A 25,090-nucleotide genomic window follows, 5' to 3' on the forward strand; every position below is an offset into this window, starting at 1 on the left:
CATAGCAAATACAAGAAACTGAACAGCTGTTTGAAAACATTTAAATACTGTTGAAATGGCCTGTCATCTCTGTGAAAAGCAGGTGACAGAAACAGAAATTTGCACAGATAAATGACATACATTTCTAGTCATTATGCACAATAATTTGGAATCACGCCAGTTTTTTTGGTCTTGTTTATTATTGGCTGATGTTGTACGTGTAATTGTTAAATCTTATTTCTGCAATTTTTTTATACTACCTTTGTCACCATCTAATGCTCATTGCTCACTTAACGTTAATTTTTAAAAATAATTTAATAACACAAATAAATGCAATCTTGCTCAAGCCACAAACAGTTTCAGACAGTTCATTCCAAATGGTTTATCTAGTTCACTAACAAAAGCATCTTCAAAAGAATGATTCATTCATAAACCAAACATCACTCTGGCTGAGACTATAGATTACAGGTAAAAATGTTGTAAATAATTACAGCAGTTTCTTGCACAGACTGATTGTTTTGCTTCATAAGACCTCAATATATCGTCAGGAGCCACAGGTATAAATTTTGTGTTGCTTGATAAGCTTTTTTGACTCTCAAAGTGACAGTAGCCACAGACTTGCATTTTATGAGTCAATAAAGGCCTTTCAGCTAAAAATCTTTACTGTTCTACTGAAGAAAAAAGTCCCCTACATCTTGAATGTCCTGAGGCTGAGTAAATTAACAGCAACTTCTTTTTTCTGGGTGAACTATTTTTAAATGAATATCCATATGATGCCTGAACTCACATTTGAGTTTTTAGCATTTTATTGATTTATCTGTTTATACAAACAATAAATGTGCAATTAAACTGAAAACTAAAAATAGGCCTAATTCCTCTCAACAGAAATATACAACTAAACTTTTGTAAACTTCAAACTAAAGCCCTATTTGGACCGGATTAGCTTCACAAGGGTAGATGGAGTAATATTAATTTAACACGTCTGTAATATTAATGGCCAATTCGCACGGGATAAGAAATCTCAGTAAAACTACCAGAAGCGGGAGGAGTAACTCGATTTATGCACCGCCGTCACCTCCCTGTAGTCATTTGTGCATACTACAACGATCGATTTATTACTTTAATTAAATTATGATTGGATTCTGTTAGCAATAGGTACTTATTAGCTAAAGCTAACAGAAGTTCCATGCCTCTAACAAGTGCTTTCAACCTTCTTTTTGATCTGAATGGTATGCATTGTCCAGTGGTGTAGTGGTGCCTGGAGAAGTGGGTATAATCTTAATATGATATCCATTTGAAAAAAAAAAAAAGAAAGAAAAATTGTGACTACTAATTTATCCAGAATTGATCCCCCCTCCCCCCATCCCCACCACCTTTTTAATATAAATAAGCACCAGTCAAGCTGCGATTTCAAACAGGACCACAGAGAGACGCCAAACGAACAATAAACCTGCAGTCTTGACCTTACTGTGCATGCTACTATACGGATCCATTCAGAATATTTAGACCAGTGCATAATCAAAAACACCTTCAGTCACTATCCAGTACAACACTCTTTTAAACCAAATACACGCTGAAAATATTAATTTACTGACTCTCCACAATCTCTGATAAAATCGGTTGGGTTTTCTCTGTATTAGAGCTGTTTTGAACTTAATGTATGTATTCGTTTACTGGATCCTTGGACTGAAAAGTTTACTGGAGTTTACCGGTTTTTAAGATATTGGTTTTGTTCTAATGAACAGATTCAAATTAGTAATCAATAATTAACTTATTTTACCACTTCGTTCTAATGAACAGATTCAAATTAGTAATCAATAATTAACTTATTTTACCACTTTACCACTCTGTCTAGGGTCAGGGACAGAGCGGGCACAATCATCAAACATATTTCAAAGGAAGCTGGCGCCATGGTCCTGACCACATCACTGTCTTTACTGGATGTTTTTAGAGAATAGTTTTTTTTGTTTGTTTTTTACATGCCTGGATTGGATTAGCTATTCATGTAGTGGACTGTCATGATTTTGCCTAATGAATGCAAAGCCGACTGATAAAGAAGTGTGTTTACGCCGTATGCCTGCGTATACCCTCCACTACACCGCTGGCACTGTCATATGCAGAAAACATTCAAGGTTAGCCACAGACTTAAAATGTAACTGAATGCTTCTTCAAGCGTGGAAATATACTCCTACTTTTAAATAGGAAATTGCGGAATATTTATGTACATATTTACAGAGGTAATTCTTCCAGGACCTTTTTACAGAAGGAAAGAGTCACTGTTATCTTTACTGACATCGTCCGTAATGATTACTGAGATGGTACATTTGGACAGGACTAAAATCACTGAGAACCTCTTGTAAAAATTACTCCATGTAAAACTAATCCTGTCCAAATAGGGCTTAAGACAATTATCAACTGAGACATTCAGGTTAATTATTTAGCACATACATCCTTGTAGCTTCATGTTAACAAATTAGCCTAGTTTATTTCAATTTGTTGGTCAGCCGTACCCAGAATTCTTCTTTAAATCTTTTTTGTAATGACCTGGACACAGTTTTAAATGAAAACTTTAAATATCAATTTTGTGTGAAACTCTGAGAAACAACACTGGCATTAAATAGATCCAAGAAACTTGAGAGCAGAGGACTTAATAATCTGTTGAGACAACCACCCATTTGAGCAAATCCACTCACCTGTTGGGTACTGAGCATCATACTGAGATCCTGAGGGAGGAGGTCTGGCGGGCTCTGAATAGAAAAGCTGGGGCTGCTGTTGTGGATACATCTGTGGCGCACCTCTGGGCATCACTGGCACCTGCTTGGGCATGGGTAAGTGCTCCGCCCTGGGGTGAGGCACAGGGTGGGGTGTCAGGGCCAAGCTACATTTATCCAAACTTAAAGAGAAACAAGAGGAAGAAATGATTCAGTGGTAACATGTTGTTCCTTCCTGTTAAATCCAAACCTACTACTAAGCACAACTTCTCACTATCTCAGCACTTTTGCTGTTGCTCTTGCAGTCTAAAGAATTCAGATACTGCAGTCATGACAGAAAAGCAGGGAACAAGAGGTCAAACTGAGAAACAAAGGCTTACGAGTCAGGTGGCGACCCAGGAGCACTCAGGCTAGTGGCGTCCATCTTGGGCTTGAGTAAGAGGTCATATGTGGAGGGGTCTGTGCCTCTGGGGATGAGCTGGGGAAGAGGGCCCCCGTTGGTATGCATAGAGGCCTTTCGCCCAGGCTCCAGCGTGACCACGTCCTCAGGCAGCAGGCCAGGGGTGCAGGGCACTCGTGCAGCAAGACGTTTGTTCATTTTACGGTACCTGCAGAGTGAATACCAAATGAGATTCTGACTATTTAACAAGTTTGTGGTTTAACACTAACCAGACATGCAACGGCACTCACTTTTCCAGCTCCTCCTGAGAATGGGCGAAGGTACAGCTGGCTCCTCTGGGACAGCCTCCTTTCTGCTTCATGTCTCTGCACATGTACGTCTTGTATTTGCTGTGCTGTGGTGGCTGCTGCGTGTCGGCACCCTTCTTGCTGTGGTTCTGAATGAAGTCCACTAGGCCGTGCACCACCGTCTTTACTGCCACCAGCCCCTTCTCCAGCTGCTCCCAGGTAGGAGGAGGAGCATCTGAACAAAGATGAATCAAAGCAAAACTGATCACAGAACAGAAGCATGTTACTAATTCACTCTAGGGGTAGCTGCCATGACCTTAAACCTTAAATTACAGTAGGAGTAAATTCATACAAATTTATTTTCAAAGTATATGTCAGAATATAGTTATTGTTAAATTCAATCTAAAAGCATTGCACATATTCTACATCTTTAATATTATTGCATTTTTTATGTTTTTTAAAGAAGTCCAATATACAGTAAAAACAATAATATTGTTTAATATTCTACAATAAAAAACTGCCTTCTACTGTAAACTATTAAAAAATGTAAATTCATTCCTGTGATGGCAATTAGCATATACATTTTCCACAGTAATTTCTCCAATCTCAAGTGTCACATAATCCTTCTTAAAGCATCCATGCAGAAATCATGATACATTTTTTCAATTCTTTAAATAAATGTTTTCACTGTCACTACATATTCTGTCATACTGCTAAGCTTTAATTCAGTTTCTCAGATGCTCATAGGACTGGGCGATATATCTAACGATATGGTCATGCGCATCTAGTCAGTAAATCTGGTTCCGTGATTACCGCTAAATCGCCATCACCTGCTTTCAAATGGAGCGGCATTTAATAGACAGAGCCGTAGATCATCTGCGATAATGAACGCGATATTGCGTAGCTTGTCAGTGATCTACGGCTCTGTCTATTAAATGCCGCTCCATCTGAAAGCAGCTGATGGCGATTTAGCGGTAATCACAGAACCAGATTTACTGACTAGATGCGCATGACCATATCGTTAGATATATCGCCCAGCACTAGATGCTCAGTCATAGGGTATTAATTCAAAGATTTATAAAAAAATCCCTGATTTTTTAACAAAAAATCTGATTTACGATTTAAATCGATTTTTTTTTCCCCCTACTTAAAATCAATATTCAGATGACAAAGAAATTGTTCAAAACAAGTTTTAACTTTATTTTGTTTTGATTTTACCTTCTGGGATTTGATCTGGATTCCCCCTTCAGGTTAAATTGCAATCAGAAACAACAAGCCAAAAAGACAAGATGGCAGGTCCTGCCATTGTAAACCTTGAAAACGTTACATAAAATTAACATGTAACATAACATTTTTATCATACTGGATACAGGCTGTAAGACTGTCAAGGTCTTTACTATTTATTTATTTTTTCATGGGAGCCGCACTGATAGGGCAGAGTCAATCAGAGAGCCACTTTTTACCGCAAAGTATCAAAAGCTAAATCTAGTCACAAATAGCATGTCTTTTTATCAATCTGTCATCCCTGATATGCAATGCAATGCAATTACCAAGGGGCTATCATTCTTTATCATTTACCAGTCAAATCTGTAACTGAGACAAGATGATTTAAAAAAAAAAAAAAAAAAAAAAAAAAAAAAAAAAAACAGTATTACCTTAATTGGGAAAGATTATACTGGCCCATCATGCATCTAACCATCCATGTGCACACTCGGTGTTAAGAGCTGTTAAGATTAAAACTGCCAACTCCGCAGTGAGTCAGTGTCATGGACGTAGGACAGAGCAAGTGTAAATATATTTTCTAGTCTATATTTCCATTTTGTTAAGAAGAATGTAAGAATTTCGTTTTGAAAAATTGCCATTTATCTGCATGCATAATTTTAGACAATTATCCAAGAATTTCAGTACAAACAGTAAACATTAGGCCTGCTAGAGACATTTTATGTCGGAGCGGGATCTGAGTGGGAATTGGTTTATGGCGAGGGTGAGCGGAATATTAACGGGGCGCTTGCTTGGTGCGGCTGAGCGACTCAGTGTTGAGCGCACGTCCATACAGCGGGAAACGTAGCGGAGCTTCACACCACTCTGTTTCGCTCACATGCTCTGCTTGGCAGCATGTCTCTACGCGCGGTTGGGGGGGGGGGGTTGGCCGTTTGAGCCCATTCTGAACTACGGGAGCCCTGAGTGGAGCGCCGGCGGATGTTAAAAAGAAAACCGATTTTCATTCAAACAAATCGATGTAAACTACACATTCGAGTTAATCGATAAAATCGATTTATCGCCCAGCCCTACTCAGTCATCATATTAGGTTTGTCTGTCTTAACAAACCTGGACTAGGGTCAATGTTAGCAAGCAATTCGAGGTGAGGTCTCAGCCGGTTGAGATTGGCAGGGTCACCCGTCCTCTGCAGTGCGATGGTCAGCTCCTGCACACTCTGAGCAAATGACGCCGGGGTCTGCAGCTGAAAGACGAACAGTCATATTCCCTTGATTCATTATTCTGAAACATAATGCTACTTCTGGCATTTGAAAGAGTGCAAACAGATAGCTGTTATACCTTGTCAATGATGGACTGCATGTGAGACTTATGAGACTGGTCTCCATACAGCAGAGAAGACCACTGATCGGGGGCGATGCGGAGGCCTCCCTCCATTGCGATTTGAACAATCTGAGAGTCGTGTTCCCTCCGAAGTGCCTCATATGTGCGGAACTCCTCTTTCAACTGCATGAGCGATGAATCCTCATCTCGCTTAGTCACCTACGATACAGAAGAGATGATTCAACTGAAACCTCAGAACTAAGCTGTCGAGGTGCTGAAAAAGTTCATTTGCACATTAAGAACATCAGAATCTAAATATTCCCAACCGATCTGGATACGAATTAGAAAACATAACTGCAAAAAAAAAAAAAAAACTCATCAGATGAGATCAAGTGCACAATAAAAGGCACCTACCTTGAAGCAGGAGGCACGGTAGAGGAGCTGAACTACATGTCCAATACTGGTTTTGGAGGCCTGAGGAAATCTTGGTTCTAGTCTCTGGACCACAAAGAGGACCAAAACCTTCCTGGAAAGAGCAGATCCGTCTTCCAAGGCCAACAACACCAGCTTTAGTGCCTCCTCCTGCATGGCTGTAGATAAAAAAGGGTCACAGATAAGACACCAGAAGTTCCACAAGACCAAATTTTGGCGATGACCATTCGTGTTGGTGTGGACTTGATTTAAAGCATTATCTTACCGGGGCCCAGGAACTGGCAGCCTCTGGCTCTGACTGCAGCCCACAGGTTGGAGGAGAGCTGCTGGGGGTTTTGGTGCTGCAAAATGAGCTCAGTAACAGTCCTTTCGCCCAGAGAACGGGCCGCCCGCATGGCCCTGACCCGTCCTTCCTCTTCCACCAGCTGACAGTGCACCAGAGTCACCAGCTTCCTCTGCATGGGACGGCTCAGCATGCTTTGAGCAGCATTACTCAACCCCACTCCTAGACACAGCCAAAAATATTCATCAATCACTTGGCCATGCCCATTATACTGGCTTATATGGCATGAAATAAAACATCATGCTATTTTCTAAAGATATCTTAAAAAATTGTGAGGCAGCATTTTTTAAATCATAATATAAATCACTTTTCTGGTAAAATGACTGAAACAGTGATGTTTAATTAGTGCTTGTCCGTTGACATTCTAACTGTCAGCAACTATTTCTTTCCTACACTGTGAGTAAGATACAGCATTTCAATTTCATCATTAAACTGAAACAAAATTTTAAATGTATCATATCATATGTAATTGTTCAATCAGTGTTTCAACAGCAGAAAGAGATGTCATGTAACACTGCATTTCAATATCTATAGCTCATTAGTTTGCTAGAATATAACTCTAGAGAGGAGCATTTCACTAAATATATGCACTACATTACAAATTCAATGTAATTTCACGTAACCTGCTAGTGATATCTTCATTATTAAAGGATGTCATGAAAACATGTTAATTATAGTTACATTTCCACAATGAATTGGAGCAGAAACATCATATCATTATAAAGTTCATACAAAATTGACTAATATGAAATTTAAACGATTGTATAAAACTCAACATTTATTATTTGAATGTTGACCCTTACATTTGATTAACAAACAGATTATTAATTAAACTTGATTTTCTTTTTTGGCTAAATTAAAATTCTGATTTAGAAATTTTTATCAAATTCATTGAACTGCATAAGAGCATATGTGAGCATGTCAGTTACCTCGTGCACTGCTGAGGGGTTTGAGGTAGAGGGCCAGCTCCTCAACACACTGCCGTGCCTCATCATAATGCTTGGTGTCCTCTGGACATGTAATGAGCGCCACAGGTTGCTGTTTGGACACCTGAGAAAAAAAGACAAATTAAATGAAGCACACCGTGATAGATCTGAAAAACTGTGGTTATGCTTAGGGCTGCGCTATTGAGGGAGACAGCAGCACTACCGCAGCGGTAGAGCACCACCACAATGGCATGATACCACAGGCAGTGGTGTGCAAAAAAATTAATAATGATAATAACCAAACACAATTTAAGTACAAAGTTTGTTTTACAAAAGAAACAACACTTTAGCAACTAAATATTTTCTTTTCTTGTCCATCCTATTCTTAAAAAAAAAAAAAAAAACACCTTGCTATGAGTTGTGTGCTAGACTAACTGAGACTTGTCATGGCACGTATACTGTTGTTGTTCTCTCTTTGGTCTGGTTGCTTCTATTGTTCTCATTTGTAAGTCGCTTTGGATAAAAGCGTCTGCTAAATGATTAAATGTAAAAGTAATATTCCAAATATGGAAACACTTGGATTTGTGCTGAACGAGGGGTATGTGAGCCCATGAATTTATGTTGGCGCTGTCTTGTGATCTGGTCACCAGATTTCCCACAAATGGAAAACTGAACGACACATGGAATCACTCGTTTCTCTTCCCAAAACAATCACTAACATCTCACCCTTAAGCCCCTTTCACACTGCAGATTGGTCCCGGAAGCTGAGATCGTTCACCAGCTTAAGTGAAAGTTAACGTGCCTAGCGTTTTCGACTCGTACATTACACGTCACACCCTGATGTCACATGTCATTACAAGACCTTTACAGGTTGTGTGTGAATGCACGCACATATTCCGGGAAATCACTGGCAGTGTGAAAGGGGCAAAATCTAGCGACCTGTGAACAAATGCCGGGACACATTACCCCTGTATTTTCTGGAATCGCAGTGTGAAAGGGGCTTTAGTCCTTTTTTGTATTTATTTAATGTATACAAGCATTTAATACCGTATTGACCCAAATATAAGACCAGGCTATATCACAATGTATAACGGGTAATTATGTAAGCTCCGTGAAAAACAGTAGACAATGTCTGTGGGTGAGCACTTCTTCGCCATTCAAAATCAAAGCGCGCCTTTTCATTTTATAATGCCATCTTATTTCTCTTTGTAGTGGGTGCATTTTAGCAAGTTTTCGTGATGAATCCTGGACTCCTGCTCAAAATGATAAATTTATATAACAACAGCTATATGTTGTAGTTCCATCAAAGCTGGTTCCACCCTGATGTATGACAGCTATGAGTGGAATTCCAGAAAATAAACCCTGGAACTTTGACCAATGAGAGGACAGTTTCCTCGCACGTGACTTGTATTAACAATTTTGGTCTGTTTAGAAACTTTGCCATGTGAAAGCGAACCACACCAAGAATAAACAGCAACATTGTAAAAATTTGAATCCCTGTCTCGGAACGAAGCAATCGATCTACAGGTGTGAAAGCACCCTTTATCTCTCCTCATATTTGATTTTAACATAGTTGGTATTCATTAGGCAAGGGATGTTAAGTTAATCTGTAGAATGCAAATTACACACGCTGTTAATTTAGTTTGTAGATCAAATGTCTTGCTTGTGTGAAAGATAAGATCTCTCTTCCAAACTTTAAACATCATCAGTTGCTTTGGAATATCAAGAAAAATATGAAACCATAAAAAATAGAGAACTGCTTGTTTTCCCCAGCAAAGTGCAGACTGGCTATATACATTTTCTTTGTTGGGAAACAAACTTATTTGGCATAGTTTGGCTGAAACCTCACTGAATTTTGTGTAATTGTGCTTACCATGCTCAAGGATAACATATTGTTTAATTTCAATGTAATTTGCAGAAAAAATACTGTATGTATAAGAAAATTCACAGATGTGCGTTACACAATCTAAATGAACGCCATGGAGACAAGAAACCATGTGATGGTATTTTGGCATCGAGTCTTTAGATCTAATATTCTGTGTGCTTTAAATCAGACACTGGGATGAAGTAATCTGGAAGGATACCTTTTGTCAGAGAGAGAAACTGCATGTGAATTTCCTACATCTGTGAAGTTTCCCTCTAATAATACTGAAGTTGCAAGTTTATTTGCTTCAAAAACATACGTCATTATAGCTTTTTTGTATGCTATCAAAGCCATTTTACTTTTAAAAAATCATTTCGGTAGAGTTGACAAAATGTTTCTGTGCTCCTGATGTTTTTGTGAAAACTGTTTTTGTGTGTGCCAGTGTGATCTCTGATCTCTATGAGTGAGTGATGTGTGCTTCAATGCAGAACATTATTATAGAATGGTGATTAAACTGACAAAAACTAAACCAAAACCCTGCAAAACCACCAGTGGTTGGCCCTTTACCACCATGGTGGTTTAAAAATCACTACTATCACAGCCCTAGTTATGCTACTCGGTAAACATAGGTGAAATGCCTCACCTGACCCCCGACCAGCTGTAAAAGGGCTGAGTTGACGGGCAGCTGCTCGATGTCAGTATTGATGGCCGTCTGGTCAAAGGGACAAGCCTTGCGGTGCAGTTTGTTGAGGCACATCTTGCAAACGGTGTGGCCGCAACCCAGACTGATGGGCCGACGCACCGTCTCCTCGAACGTCTGGGTGCATATGGGGCACAGTAAAAACTCTGTCCATTGTGGAGCTTGTACAGGCATCGTAGCAAAGTTGTTCTACATGTAAACAAGGGTGGGGGGGTTTCTCCTGGATGTGCGCGCGACTGGGTGTGTCATTTAACAAAAGGGGAATAATAGATGGAAAAAAAAAATGAAAGATTCCACTGGAATCAGAAAATCTTCTGAACACAGGAGTTCTTAAATAAGTTCACACGTCCCGGGTGATCATCACATGGTGTGAAACCTGAAACCTGGAACAAAAGAGATGCAGTTGATGATTAATCTGACAAATATGGAAATTAGAAAATGCTTTAGAGGTGGGTTCACATGATGCGCATTATTAACCAACACAATTACACAGTAAAATACAGGAACCAACTGGCGCATTGTCAATCAACTACGTCTGGCAGCTGTCGCTACCCAAACAAACAAGAAAATGAACAAAAAGACTACAGTTTAAACATTTATTATAAGAATAAACTGTTTAAGCCCTATTGAGGCAGAATCATTTCTTAATTTCTGAAAAGCAATGTGTTGAGCTGATTGATTGTAGTTTATTTGTTTTTAATGCAAGGGTCAATTTTAAGACTTTGCTTCTATAAGATGTCTTCTTTCAGATTAGTGGAAAGAAAACATCCAGAATACAGATTAAATGTTTTATTTCTTTACACTTGATCTATTCACATCTGTAGATTTCAAATAAAATACACATTTCCACTTCAGCAGCACTTACTCCAAACTTCAGTTTCATTGCTGTCTATATTCTAAAAATTTTCAAAAAGAAGTTTATGCAAGTATAATTTACCTGATTTATAAAAGATTGTTCCTCGGAAGATGACAGTATTTTATCATTTATGGAGTGATAAAAACAGATTCAAAATCCTCTATGTAAAACCTTTTACTCTGTAAACAAAACGAAACAATAATTTTGAACCTTGCTTTATCCAGACTTTCAGTTCTGGTAATGTATGCCAATTAGTACATATTTAAGAAAAAATATGATGGTATTTATAAGTTAAAATTGTTACCTGAGGTGTTTTGCCTCAAGTAAACAGGCTAACGTTACCCACAGATAACTCGTCTGTAAACAAACGCACCTTCACATCATTCAAGCAATTTTGAATGTATAAGCATTACGTTTTCTCGTATGTCTATGTTTGATAGCAACGTGCACAATTAACACCATTTGCCTGCTAAACTTAAGTTTAATACTGTTCTCCGCTGTCCATCTCCATTAGCTATCGAGCTAACACAATGCTCTCTGGCTGCTGCCTCTATCTGGACTGAATACGCTAATAGCATATAACGTTACACACTCGTTGTTTTTTACAAGGATTGCGAGTGTAGACAAGGAGTTAACTGACTCCAAAAGGTGTTTTTTGCACATTTCCTAATGCATGAGGTGAAATGAGCGCAAATCACAGGATAAAGGCGAAATGCGCAAGTTTTAAGGGATATCTGTTTAGGATAAACCACAAGAGATCCCTCGATTATGTAACACGGCAACCGCTGAACCTGACCAAAACACTGAATTATTATCCACCCCACTGTCAAAACACTGTAGCGGAAACATGACATGTGGTAAGAGTAGATGCAAATACACAATCACGTGGATTACTGTAAATAGCTATTTTTGTGAGCGGAGGCCCGTGTAAACAGCGTTCGGTTCAGCTCCGTAAGCTAATAAGCTGCACTGGCTACCGAATTGCTATTTCAATCGAATACACGGCTGAAATCCAAATTACTGACAAAGACAACGCCAAAATCTGCATATGGCACGAACTAACCAACAAGGGAGCCCCAAACCTGATTGAAAACACACAAAAAATAGCTCAAGCCAAAGCTACACAAGGCTAGCCGGGCGGCTAAATGTTGCAAACGTGCTATCAGATTAGCCGTTAGCAGCCTTGTGCTGTCCACACCCAGAAACGAAGACATAATGCACGCAAAATGCGCTACTCTGCAAGCCACAGGCGCAAAATAACAAAAGCACACTCACTCACTCAGTCTTACGGTGTATCGGCTATCTTCATCTTTTCTTAAGAAAACGCTTGATTATTTCCTCGGTCCCCATGTCGACCGTTATAACGGGTTGCCGAAGTAGTTCGGGAGTTCCTCGCGTAAAACTGCCAGCAGCAGCCAGCAGCTGCACTCGAGCTGATCGAGGAAGAGAAGAAACTGTTGAGCACCGAGGCGCCTCCTCTGGCGGAGCCGCGTGCTGCAGTCGGGCTCATGCCGAAAACACGTGCAGCTGTGGAAGCTCATTTGCGCCACACACAAAAACAGTGCTTTACTAAACATCATAATTATGACACACAGTCAAAAGAATGATACAAAAAGTCGAAATTCTGACGTAGTAAGTCATATTTCTGAGATTATAAGTGGAAACTATGACATGAAACGTCAGTTGTGAGATGACACAAAAATGATGACAAGTAATGTTTATGAAATGAAAAGTGAAGATTATTATATAAAAAGACAAAATGATGACATACTAACTCAAATGTATTAAATAAAAAGTGGAAATTATGACATAAAAAAAAGTCATAATAAGCACATAAATGTCATTTATAAAATGAATTTTAATATAATTAATACAAAAAAGCAAAATGATGACATTTAAGGTCATATTAGATAAAAAAGACAAAAGTTAAGACATAAAAAGTCACAATTATGACAAAGAGATGAAATTGAGATATATTAAGTCTTTATGAGATGAAAAAATAAATTATAAGTTAAAAGTCAAAATTATCAGTCATAATTATGACTTAAAAAGTATCAACTTTTTACTTTTTAATTCTGACTTTTGATGTCATCATCTACTTTAATGTCATAATTATGATTTTGTATATATATTTTTTTCTAATATAGCATAAATGGGCTTCCAGTATGAAACATTTGCTCAACAACAACTCATATAACAGATTCATTGTGAAACAGTATAATTATTTTTCACACCAAGTCAAATTTCAGTACAAAAATAAGCACAAAAATGTAAATGAACGTGAAAAATAATAAACCAAACAGAAACATACAGAAACACATTAAGAATTTTTGGAATTTATAATATTAATTGTTAACATTAATATTGGAATCTAACAAATTTGAAAAATATTTTATGTATAAAATGCCATTATTTTTACCTAAATATAGGCCTGTATCTAGTTTACATTACAAAATATTAAGTACTGGTCTAATTGTCTAACATGTATTGTGCTTTTTAAAATAATATTATTACATTTTAATTTAAATACTAAATATTGAAGCTTGAAATATGGTGCAGTGAATACTACTTTCAATTTGACAGATCATTGTTTTGGAAGGCATATGCAGAATTGTATGCAAATGGCATAAGTGTGAGTGCACATAGGGAGTGAGTTTGTATCTCTGTGTTACAGACATTAAAATATAATACAGTCTTGTGAATATCATGATCATAAAACAATCATCTAGGACATAGTATTTTTGTTTTTTGTATTTGTCAATACTGGAAAATGTTTCCCAGGCAGATGATCTTTTTATACAACTGCAATCACTAGCATCTCTCAAAATACTGGATCTATCACACATGACCTTAACATATGGGTGCACTTTTTAAATAACATTTCTGTGAATTGTACCAACTTATGCAATGAAATGCTGCAGTTGACATCAAAGGAATTAAAGTACGCATTTATTTTCCGTTTTTGTCTAATCCGTCTGATTTCTGTGGGGATTAACAGACCAATCATGAATATTGAGCGAGCGCTCATAGGTTAGAGATGGAATCTACCACCAGTGGATGCGCAGTGATAGGTGCTGGTGACAGCTCAACGAAGAGGAGCATCATGGGAGTAATTCCTCATATCAACGGGTAGCATTTGTTGTTGGTTTCGGCCATTGAAGTATTACTGGGCAAAGAGAGACAGGAATGATTCTGCATGTTGGGTCAGTGCGATTTATTCAACTGAACCTGTGAAATGTAACAGACTGGAATAGACCATCAGTGAAAGTAAGGTAAGATATCAGTATATAATATTATATCATGTATTAGGCCAATATTATGTCATGATAATGTAATGACATTGATGTTGATGTGTGTGTGTGTGTTATAATTATAAATTCTCCATCACAGTTTGTATCACAACAAATATTTATTTTAAACAATATTTCATAAATCTTATTTACCTGCATCCTTCTCTATATAATCTCTGTCATGGTTAACCTAAACCTATGCAGAAAGCATACAACATTTGACTTCTTATAAGGTACTTATTTTAGGTACTAATACATACAAACTGTAGATCTGTCTACACTTACAGTTCAGAAACCTGTGTCAGTAAATTTTGAGATCAGTTTTCTATTAGGGACTGATAAGTCAGTTTTGTAACAGTCAATTCACTATGCATCCAATGTGATATATTTTTCATCTGCTTCAACAGTGTGACCTTGTCATGAACTTATCTTCATTTTAGATCTCTTTTTATGGATAATCTAACACTGTGAAAGTATTGGTATTATGCAAACTCTTACATAGTTTGTTGTGCATAAGAGGGATTCAAGAATATTTAATATACTAACATGGAATCCATAAACAGCGGATCTGCAAAACCTTCCTCTTCGTCTGGTTTAAATTTGTGTCTGGCATTTTTTTTTCTCTCTTTAAAGTGTGCAAAATGGATGAAGAGACAGAGGATCTCTCTGAGACACAACCACTAGGAAGTCTGGCAGACCGAAGTGCTGAGCTACCAGATGATCCTCAAAGTGGAACCTCCGCCAATATATTAAAATCCAAAGCATCTCTCCCCTCTTGCTCCCCTGCCCCGGGTTCAGCAGTTTCTGCCCTGCAATCTAAAGTCAAAGCAGTGTCCCAGAGAAAGTTAAAGGGGACGGAGAGAGAAAATCTATTACCCGAGGGTTCAGCAGAAGAATCAGTGAAGAAAAACCAAGACGATGAAGCGTTGTCTACTTGTCAAAAAGAATACACTGAGCAGAGCAATAAGCCAAGTGCTGGCAATACAGAAGTGCTGGAACCTATCTCTGGGATGCAAGGAGAAAGAGAGACTTGCAACAAAAATCCATCGCAAGGTGCACCAGAAATGTCTCGTGGGCTTTGTGAAGGGTCTAGCCTGGAGAACATTGCAGTGGGTGTAGCTGGTGAACCTCAAGGAGGCATTGCAATGAAGTCAACGACGTCTTCTCCCAGGCACTGGGCTCCTCCCAAGGGCTTCTGGCGAGTGGCACGACCAGAGACTTTACTTCTTAATTCAGACATTTCTTCCACACTTGCGACTCCAAAGGATGTGCCACCCTCAACTGAGGAGGGTCTGAAACGGAAGCCAAAACTAAAGACTGTGGGTGTTGTTGTTCACAAGGAGCTGCAAAGATCTGACAGCTTGGAAAGTGCTTTTCGTAGGTATCTCCAGAAGGAGACTGCAACAGCAGATCCAACTGGTGGGCTGTGGAAGGCAGACAGTTGGGAGACTGTGTGCACCAGGGAAGGGTCTTTGTCTAGTGCAGAGAAAGTCGAGATGAACAAGACAGACCTGAACAAATACCAAGTTAATGCTATTGAGATCAATACTTCCATGCACACAGAAGGACAGTATCAACCACCAAAGGAGCCACACAGAGGTAAGGCTTTAGATTAAAGGGATAGTTCACCCAAGAATGAACATTCTTACCTCATGTTTGTTTTGTGTATGTTTGTTTGCCATTTGAAACACGACTTTATTTTTAATGTTGAACACAAAAGAAGATATTTAAAAAAATCTCTCAGTGTTTTTTATTCATCTCTACAATTAAAGTGAATGGTGTCCAATCTTGTTTGGATCCCGGAGTTCGTTTAATTACCTTGTGCAGTTTTTCACTGTATTCATGATTTAACCAGCATTAATCACCCATGGGTCACTGAGCCAAAACTCACAGCAGGGAGGTTGGTATGATCTCTCAGAACAGATGTGGCTGCCTGTCACTGTAATTACAGATGAGGGGGAAGGGTTTGGGAGAAAGTGGAGCAGTGGAGATAACAGTGTTTTAATACCGAACGACGTAGGGATAGATAGGCTGAAATCTGCCAGCTTGGTTGTGTAACAGCAGGACTACAGGATATTGGTTCAGCGGGTTTGTACTATTCTTCCACTTGCACGTAGCATCCTGTTGAAAAGAATGATTAGATGTTGAGTCTGGTCTTGTAGTGGATGGCTGATGCGGACTCATTTAAATTATAACACATATCAAATGGGTTTGAGGTCATTATTCTACAACAGTATGTGTTTTTGTACAGATTTACCTCCCTACAAAGTAGGTGAATGGGACTCAGCAATCATCACAAGGGACCCTGTGTTTAACTATAGGTAAGACACATTGTCCTCAATCATTGAATCATCATTGAATACGGCTGTACATTTGCACTCAGCTGTGGTAGACTTCTGTCAGAATACAAGTCCATATGAAAGGCACACATCTCTTCATTTAAAGATTAGGGCTTGCCCATAACATGTCCATGAAAGAGATTACATAAGATTTAAGCTTCTGACATTCTGTATGTTTATTTCTGATTTGTGGGAAGTATGGTACAAGTTCATCATATTGACAGTCTAATGTTCTTGGAAATAATAGGTCGTAAGCCTTTTGTATGGCTGTTAAGACATGAAAACATTTGAAAAAAACATTCATGGCATTTTGAACAGTCATTTCACTTAGGAGAGTGTGAAATGTATTTTCTGCTTTGGACAGACCGCTGATCTCCACTGCTGAAGTAACTCTTAGTCCTCGTCATGAACAAGCAAAGCGTCTGTTGGAAAGAGCTCGATTCAAAGCACGTTCTCAAAACCATGAGAGTGAAACCCCCACCTGCCTTGGTCAAAAAGAGGGCCTGTAAGTCACCTCAAGACTTTCTACTGCCTTCTTGTTGTTGTCTTGCATCATGGTTGTCTTTTTAAAAGTCATCTACTACTAACTTTTAATATTTCCTCTAAAGTCATGACCCATAACCAAAGATACATGGAAAGTTTTATTTAAGCAGTTCATTCAGAGTTGTGTTCCTGTGTTATATAATCACGTGTACTGCACATAACATATTTGGCAAGCATTATTATTAATCCTGTCACTGGTTGATGATCAAATAAAACAAGTTGATGATCAAATAAATCAAAAGCCTTCATTCATGTTAATCTATTTAAGTTCAAACAAATAATACATTTGCCATTTGTTTCCATTCAGGTTTAAATTATAATTACGTAACATGATGCAGTGATGTAATAGAGATAATGAAATGATACAGATAGTGATTGCAGATCTCCAGGTGTTCTGTAAAAGCTCTCGTATCTGCTTTATAGGGAAGTTTTACCAATCAGCGTGTCATCTACACTGCACAGTGCTGTTCTTGTCACGGCTCAAAAGGAGGTTACTTCACCTCTTCAGTCACCAGACATCCGGGGCAGGAACCATGAACGTGGGGTACGCTCACGTCGGTATGGGCAATCGCCCACGCGAGTACGTTTCGAAGATGAGTCGGAAAAGGAGGCTAAGCGACGATACTTGGAGCGGGTGCGTGAACGCGGGCCAGTGGTGGCTGAGAAATCCCACTCAACCCAACAGCTGAAGTCAGATCCAGTGCACAACATCCCAGAGGAAAGCAGGGGGGCAGCAATAAACTGGGTAAACGTTGGAATCCCTGTTGCAATATTAACCAAAGAGGGAGAGTGTCTGGCTGCCATGGTGTCAAAGGACGATATGCTCAGGACATGTGAAGCCTGTGGAAGCATCTTGGGACCTGCACAGAACAAAGATTGCCATTCCCAGCCAACACATAATATAGGAAATTCTCAGGAGAAGGCTGCCCCTCGATGGGTCACCCCTGGCCAGTCATGTCCCCGAACCATCCACCCAACCTTCATGGAAAGTATAACTTTCACTGGAGGTATCAGCCTGGCAGAAAGTGTAGGGCGGGGAGGTGTAGGAGGTGCAGGTGAGAACACGTCAGCTTTTGGGAAGCTTAGAAGAAGGAGCAGGAAAGGAGAAAGCAGAGTTGAAAGCGGTAATGGCCCGTATGCTCGAAGTCAGGATCTATGGGCTCAGAGAAGGAACTCCAAAACCAGGTCAAGCCTGGAGGATAAAACTACTCGTTCTAAATTGAAGACGCCTGAACAAGGTGCGACAGAAACCTCTACTGACCTTGAGAATAAGGATCTCTCTAGCAATGTCAAGGACTCTCCCCCCCATCTTCCCATCAAATCGGCTCTGAAATCAAGTTCCAAGTGTCGGCCGACAGGGCAACGGGTGGTCAAGCTAATGCCCTCGGTTCAATACCGCCTAATTCACCTTGACCACAAGCTAGATGGGAGCTCTCACCACGACAACATATTGCCTGAAGAGCACCTCAGTGTCACTCTCAGTGCCTCCCCTCAGGTTCATCCAGTCACCTCAGGGCTGACTTCTTGCAACAGACCATCCTCTCTCAGGTATTCCACATCTATGCTGACCACAGACCTCCAGGCTCTAGCAATATGGGACTCTGCAGGTGACCTAGTCACAGGTAAGTTTACCTGGTTAAATGTTAAAATGTGGCATCCCTCTAGCTGACTTAAAATAACTTGGTCAGGAAGTCACACCTAATGCCTGTTTTTCTGCTGAAACTTTGATGTTCTTCTCTCGATGCACTGAAGGGTAAAGGGTGTACTCACATTAGGCAATCTGAACAGTGCCTGAACGCGTTTGACCCCCAAAGCCTGGTTCGTTTGACTAGTGTGATCGCTCCATACTGTACCTGGGTGCGGTTCACTTGGCCGTCCCTGGCTCGCTTGGAAGAGGTGGGCGAGAGCACGGTTCGGTTGAGCTCAGGAACAACTACTATTTCGTGTGCGCTACTGTCATCATTACACCCACATACATTTTCTATTCCTACTACTACAGTAAACTTATCAATTATTATTGAATTAAATCAAGTATATTTAGGATTATAACGGGTCTGGTTCTCATCTTATTGATGAACAGTTGCAAATTCCTCCATCAATGTCAGCTGCCTTATAATCATCTCATACGAGCAGCGCAATCAAATGAAAATCGTTGCACGGCATAAATTATAAATCTATTAGCCAGTCTATTAGCGAAAGTGCTTTTCTTCCCCCCTTTTTTTTAAATCAAAAAGTTGCATCATGAATGACGTAAGTGTGCTCTGGCCCGGAACATTAAAATGCAATATGAGTGCAGGCCAGTGGGGGAGTGGGGAGGGGGAACAATCGCGCTCAGGCTCGGTTGAAGGCAACCATGCCTAGTGTAAGTACACCCTAAGTTAGCAATAGGGAGACTCTGCATCTACATGAACAACAGGTTTAAACAACCTGATTCAGAACTGGTTTATCAATTCCTACTCCAACAATGTTTGCTCATTCTTTTGTTATGCATCAGGTCATTTGGCAGGTGAGGGTGTCTGCAGAGATCCCAGAAGCACATGCACAGCACCGGTTCCCCCAGATTGCCGCCCGGCTTTGAGAGCTATGGGTACATCCAAAGCAGAAGACCTGAGGGCAGAACTTCTGAGAGCAGAGCACCGAAAGGCTGAAATACATTGGGATGACAGTTTAGTTGTGTCTAGGTAAGCTATAGCTTAAGACAGAGTTGCTCTAATCTTGAACAAACTCACCTGCCTTTAACTTTCCATCAATCCCGAGGACCCTAGTGTTCAGGTGTTTGATTAGGGTTGGAGCTAAACTCTGCAGGAAAGTGGACCTCGAGGGTCAGAGTTGAGAACTCCAGTCTTAAGAGGTCCCTTATCCCGGGTTCACACTTAATAATTTTCAAAGTCATTGGATCACTGGTGTTCTCACACTGCATGGCTGTCTGGGGTACCATCTGGTTGCTGTTGTGTGCACACCATACGATGGTTTGGCGACAGGGGTCACACAGTACACAACTTTTCAGTGCCATCTCTGTTTACAAACATTGTTTACATTGTTTGCATTGTTTACAAACTATGTTTTACATCCAAACATGCCATAATTAATACAAGAAATAACAAAAGATAAACATGAGACAGGTGTTCATGTGTGAGAATGAATTTATTCCTGTCAAAAATGGTAGCCCGAAAAGCTTGCAATCAAAGTTGTCTGTACAATGATTTGCAGTGAAAAATAAAAAAAGTTGTTGAGTGAAAATCAGGGCGAAAATCATGCAGTCTCAACTCGGTGAACATGATTTCACCAAGTACAACATGTTCCTGAACAACATCCCAATCAACCAATCAGAATTGAGGGATACATTTAGAGGGAATGTCTGTTTTAGGCTTACAACAATGGTTAGGTGCTTCTGCACCCTTGTTATTCAGCTATCATTTCCATCTAAGTTTTGGGATAAATTAAGGGGAGGGTTAGGTTTAGGCAGGGCTGTCCTAAGGGGTGTGCAACTGGTGCGGTCGCACCGGATCACGTGCTTGAGGGTTGAAAAATCATGGTGACCGACAATTGCATTATAATGTACACAAATGTTCCCACAGAGGTGAAACTCACCTGATGGAGTGTCCTTAAAATTACCTGTATGCTTGATAAAAAGATGGGTTAAAATAATCTATGACATGACCACATCCGCAATGCAATCATACTAAATTGCTTCCATTATAATCAATGGAATATCTGCTGTCTACACTGCAAGGGTGCAACTGCAGTTTTGTTAATTATTATGTCGCATCTGTAGTCATATCTCTCCCCTGGTGCAAGGTAAAACATCAATAGTAGTAGTACATACATTTGCATTTGCGCAAAGCCAATGACCCAAAAAGGCATGAGTTTAGTTTGAAAAATTAATGTGAAAGCTGTCATGTGCTCACTGGGAGAGCACCGAAGTGTTGAACCTGAGACCACATGTAGGAGGTGGTATGCATTCGATTGCAAAGAAAATGAAACTAATCCTGCCACTAACCCAGAACCTGGTTAGCCCAAAAATACCAACAGTGTGTAAATAACCCAATAAAGAGGCTGAACCCAGTGTTTGGGTTTAAAAAACACACATCATTTTTAGAATTTACTTAAGTTTAAGTACAAGATAAACATCTTGTAGTCGTTTACAGCTTCCATTATGGACTCATTCTTTCTCTTATGTGTAGGAGAGCAGGGGAGCGAGAAGGGCGTCCTAAGCTATCCCTCCGTCGCTTTTTCTCAGCCATGGGACTGAACAGTATGGGTAAGCTGGTGAAGGGAAGCCGGTCCAACAGCATGGAGCACCTGTGTTCCCCCACTGCCCGCTACAGTTCTGCCTCTCCAAGTCCTACACACAGAGGCCTAGTCCCTCTGAAGAGGACCCCCTCTCTCCAGTCTCTCCACACAGTAAGTTCTCTTCTTTGTTAAAGACAGAGTTAAAGAGTCCACCAACAGTAGCACCCACCCTTGCAATATCATGAGAGATCATTTGGACTGTATCTCTGGCTTTGTTTAATGAAATATCATATCATGTAGTTTATCTACTGGCCACAATACATCTGCAGACTCACAACATATCAGTCTTGTGGACCGAACAAAACACACTAGAAGCAACTGCTTTCTATTTAAAGAGGCAAATTGACATAAGATGCATGTTTACTGAATTTACTTGCTGAGGAAATTAGGTTATAGAAAATAGAATACTGAAGGCTAATTCAAGCAGACAGATGCTAACCAATAGTAATTGCTGAGGAAATTAGGTTATAGAGTGTTGTATAGTGTATGTTGATTTTGGTTGACGGATGTAATGTCTGAGAAGTGACCTAACGGTAATCTGGTGATAGCCAGTGTCTGTTGGTGCAGTGTGAATTAACCTTAAAACCAGTAGAGTGAATATAACAACTGGTTTTAATATGCATTTTAGTTGGTTTTACAGTGCATGTAGTTACAGTGTACTTACCCAAGAAAACACTGGTAGTACTACATGGGTTAAGGTTTAGGGGTAGGTTCAGGGTTACTACCTATAGTTATTACCCAGTTATTGTAATTGGTATAATAAGCACATAGTTTGTAAAAGTGGAACAGGACTGTAAAACTGTCTACTTGCATTGTATAGGCATTACTTTCATGACAATTACCCCTTCATTCTTATTATGAAAAGAAACAACAACACAGCCTATTATTATATTGCAAAATATTTATGCAGAATGCTAGAATTTGTTATATGCTGATGTGACTGAAACAATAAAGTGCGAGAATGAGAATGCTTAAAATTCAGCTTTGCCATCACAGGAATAAATTGCATTGGAAAAAACATTAAAACAGAAAACAGTTATTTAAAATTGTAATAATATTTCACAATATTAATTTTCACTACTGATTAAATAGTCTTATAAGAGACTTCTACCAAAAACATTAACAAATCTGTAAAAACGGTAGTGAATAAATGTTTTTTTCTTTTGATTTTGAGGTGAAATATGACATATTTTGGTGAGATTCACTCTGTAATAAAAGTACTTGGTAGCACACCAAAGACTTTAGGTTTCTTAATCTAAACTATAATGTCCATGTAACATCAGAGGTTTGATCATAGTAAAATCCAAGTCAAATCAAATAGTTAGTTTATGTATATTAAGAATCTGCTGTTTCAGAGCTGTGATGTTGTTCTCTGCCACCAGGAGTCTCCTTTGGCTCAGTTACGTAAAGCATCTTCTGTCCAGAGTCTACAGTCCCCAAAGAGGAAGTTTGAACGTTCCACTATTTTAGGAGAGTTACCACTGCCACTGAGTTTGGCACCAAGGTCTGTAATAATGTGTGTGTGCTCAAATCTCTATACGTTTTTAACAATAAAGACATTTTTTTTTTTTGCCTCAGCTTTGTGCCTCTTGATTCTGCTGTAAAACCATATTGAATATGTGGATTTTCTGATTGAGCCGTTGATATCTGTGTTTCAGGGAGCTTCAGAAGGAAGTGAACATAGAGGAGTCACTAGAGGATTCTCGTGGAGCTGGTCCACTAGGGCGGCTGGTGCAGGCCTTTCCTGACGGGACTTTACTGATAGAACTTACCAGACCGGCCAACAATAGACCCTTTGGCTTCGTCATCTCCAGGGGCAAAGGAAGACCTGACTCAGGTTACTCTTCTACTTCCTCCACATTTGCCTCCATGACACTGAAAAAAATACAAACTATTTGAGATGTTTCAGATCATTTAGAGGTATTTTATGAAAATCAGTTATGCTGGTTTTATAGGCATATACGTGGAACGGGTCGGAGACAGTGCCATGGAGAACATCTACACTGGACTCCTGGGCGTTGGAGATGAGATTCTAGAAGTCAATGGGGAAATCGTAGCTGGACTGACCCTGGATCAGGTTACACGCCTCATGACCCGTGATAGCAAAGCCACGATCCGGATTCTGCCACATTCCTGGGTCAAGCACTGATGCAAATTATGGGCAAAATATGTAAGATGGAATTATGGAGAAAAGATCATAAAGGAAATGTTCTTCAGTCCTGGGTTAGGAAATCTAGGATGGCTTTGTGCAATGCATTGTTTACAGAGAAATAAGAAATAAAAACATCTAAAACTTGTGGGTTTTTAAAACACCTGCCACTGGTCGTTTTTAATAATTGTGATGATTTATGTTGTAGATGGATGGATGAGTGAATGGGTGGATTGAAACCATTGCAAACCATTTGTGATCACTTTAGCACAAACAAAATGAACAATATTTTAGCTATTAAATTACATTCACTGTAAAAGCATAATGTCAGTCTAGCATTACTGTGCAATAACACTGTGTGGAAACCTAAAAAATTTAAGCAATAAGCAACTGCCAACAATGTGTTGATTCTAGCTTTCAACAAATTATCTTAACATTTGTGCTTGCAATATTTTGTTAAATACAGGTTTACCCAAAAATGAAAATTCTGTCATCATTTACTCATGCTCATGTTGTTCCAGATGAATATGACCTTCTGTGAACACAAAAGAAGACATTTTGAAGAATGCTGGTAACCAAACAGCATCAACATTCATTATATGAAAAATTAATTAATTAATTAATTAACTGAACACACACACACACACACACACACACACATATGCTGAGTGAAAGACAATTTTGAAGAATGATGCAGAGAGAGAGAGAGAGGAGAGAAAATCATACAGGTTTGACAACATAAGGGTGAGTAAATAATGACAGTTTTCATTTCTGGGTGAACTATCCCTTTAGAGTTTAACTATTAGTGATTATCAAACTGGTTATGCTGCAAGTCCATAGACACTAAACTTTACAGACATGACAAATAGATTCATTCATCACACTGAAAATGGAAGGTCAAGTGGTTTGCGTTTTGGAATAAAGAATCTGACGCAGTGTGATCTGTTTGCTGCTCATTTTAGCAAATGTAGTATGCCATATACTGTAAGTATTTCACACATAAAGAAAGTCTGAATACTGGGGACTACATGACAATATTAAGAATAATATATTAGTCTGAGATTCGAAAAGCATCTTTTTAAAGACACATCCTTTTCTCCATCTGCTGGTCAGTCTTCATAAATGCAACTTTGGGCCGTTGTCATAATTTATAGGGGCAAGTTGTCAATTTGGGAACCTGCTCTTTATTGAAAGTGTCAAAAATCATGTTTTTTATTATGCTATAATGTTTTTATTGTGTTTTATTGTGTTAGTTAGCTGTATTTATTATTATAATTATTATTATTTGTTATTTTTGCATAATCAAAAAAAAACAAAAAAAACAACAACAACAACTACAGTTTGATTGATTGAAATACATGAAAAACATGATTTTTGAAAATTGTTAAAATCTGAGTTTTTAACAAATGAACTTCTCATATAAAACAAAACATTTGACGA

The 25,090-nt window shown here is 39.1% G+C and overlaps 2 protein-coding genes across 10 annotated transcripts in view; one reads left to right on the forward strand and one right to left on the reverse strand.

Moving 5' to 3' along the window:
* Positions 1–12,584, reverse strand: part of rc3h1b (ring finger and CCCH-type domains 1b) — a 24,667-nt gene extending 12,083 nt beyond the window's left edge. For 5 of the 9 annotated variants that reach the window (XR_006153964.1, XM_042717899.1, XM_042717903.1 and 2 more), the window contains exons 1-10: positions 12,316–12,584; positions 10,124–10,563; positions 7,620–7,740; positions 6,613–6,852; positions 6,330–6,505; positions 5,934–6,134; positions 5,706–5,838; positions 3,381–3,612; positions 3,071–3,298; positions 2,673–2,872 (exon numbers count right to left, since the gene is read on the reverse strand). Coding sequence is in view for 8 of the 9 variants with exons in the window: in XM_042717899.1 (XP_042573833.1) it covers positions 2,673–2,872; positions 3,071–3,298; positions 3,381–3,612; positions 5,706–5,838; positions 5,934–6,134; positions 6,330–6,505; positions 6,613–6,852; positions 7,620–7,740; positions 10,124–10,354 (1,762 nt within the window). In the remaining variant the exon portion in view is untranslated. Of the gene's footprint in view, positions 1–2,672; positions 2,873–3,070; positions 3,299–3,380; positions 3,613–5,705; positions 5,839–5,933; positions 6,135–6,329; positions 6,506–6,612; positions 6,853–7,619; positions 7,741–10,123; positions 10,564–12,311 lie in introns of all 9 variants that reach the window. The other 4 variants (XM_042717898.1, XM_042717902.1, XM_042717897.1 and 1 more) reach the window with 4 other exon arrangements.
* A 2,788-nt stretch (positions 12,585–15,372) lies between these two features.
* si:ch211-13f8.1 lies at positions 15,373–23,900 on the forward strand. Its single transcript, XM_042717908.1, has 9 exons — positions 15,373–15,925; positions 16,578–16,647; positions 17,030–17,170; positions 17,632–18,830; positions 19,703–19,889; positions 21,393–21,612; positions 22,884–23,005; positions 23,160–23,338; positions 23,457–23,900. Exons 1-9 carry the CDS (start codon positions 15,391–15,393, stop codon positions 23,648–23,650), a joined length of 2,847 nt encoding a protein of 948 aa, XP_042573842.1. The 5' UTR covers positions 15,373–15,390; the 3' UTR covers positions 23,651–23,900.
* The last annotated feature ends 1,190 nt before the right edge of the window (positions 23,901–25,090 follow it).

The sequence above is a fragment of the Cyprinus carpio genome, chromosome B2, assembly GCF_018340385.1.
Source record: "Cyprinus carpio isolate SPL01 chromosome B2, ASM1834038v1, whole genome shotgun sequence".
NCBI classification, from domain to species: domain Eukaryota; kingdom Metazoa; phylum Chordata; class Actinopteri; order Cypriniformes; family Cyprinidae; genus Cyprinus; species Cyprinus carpio.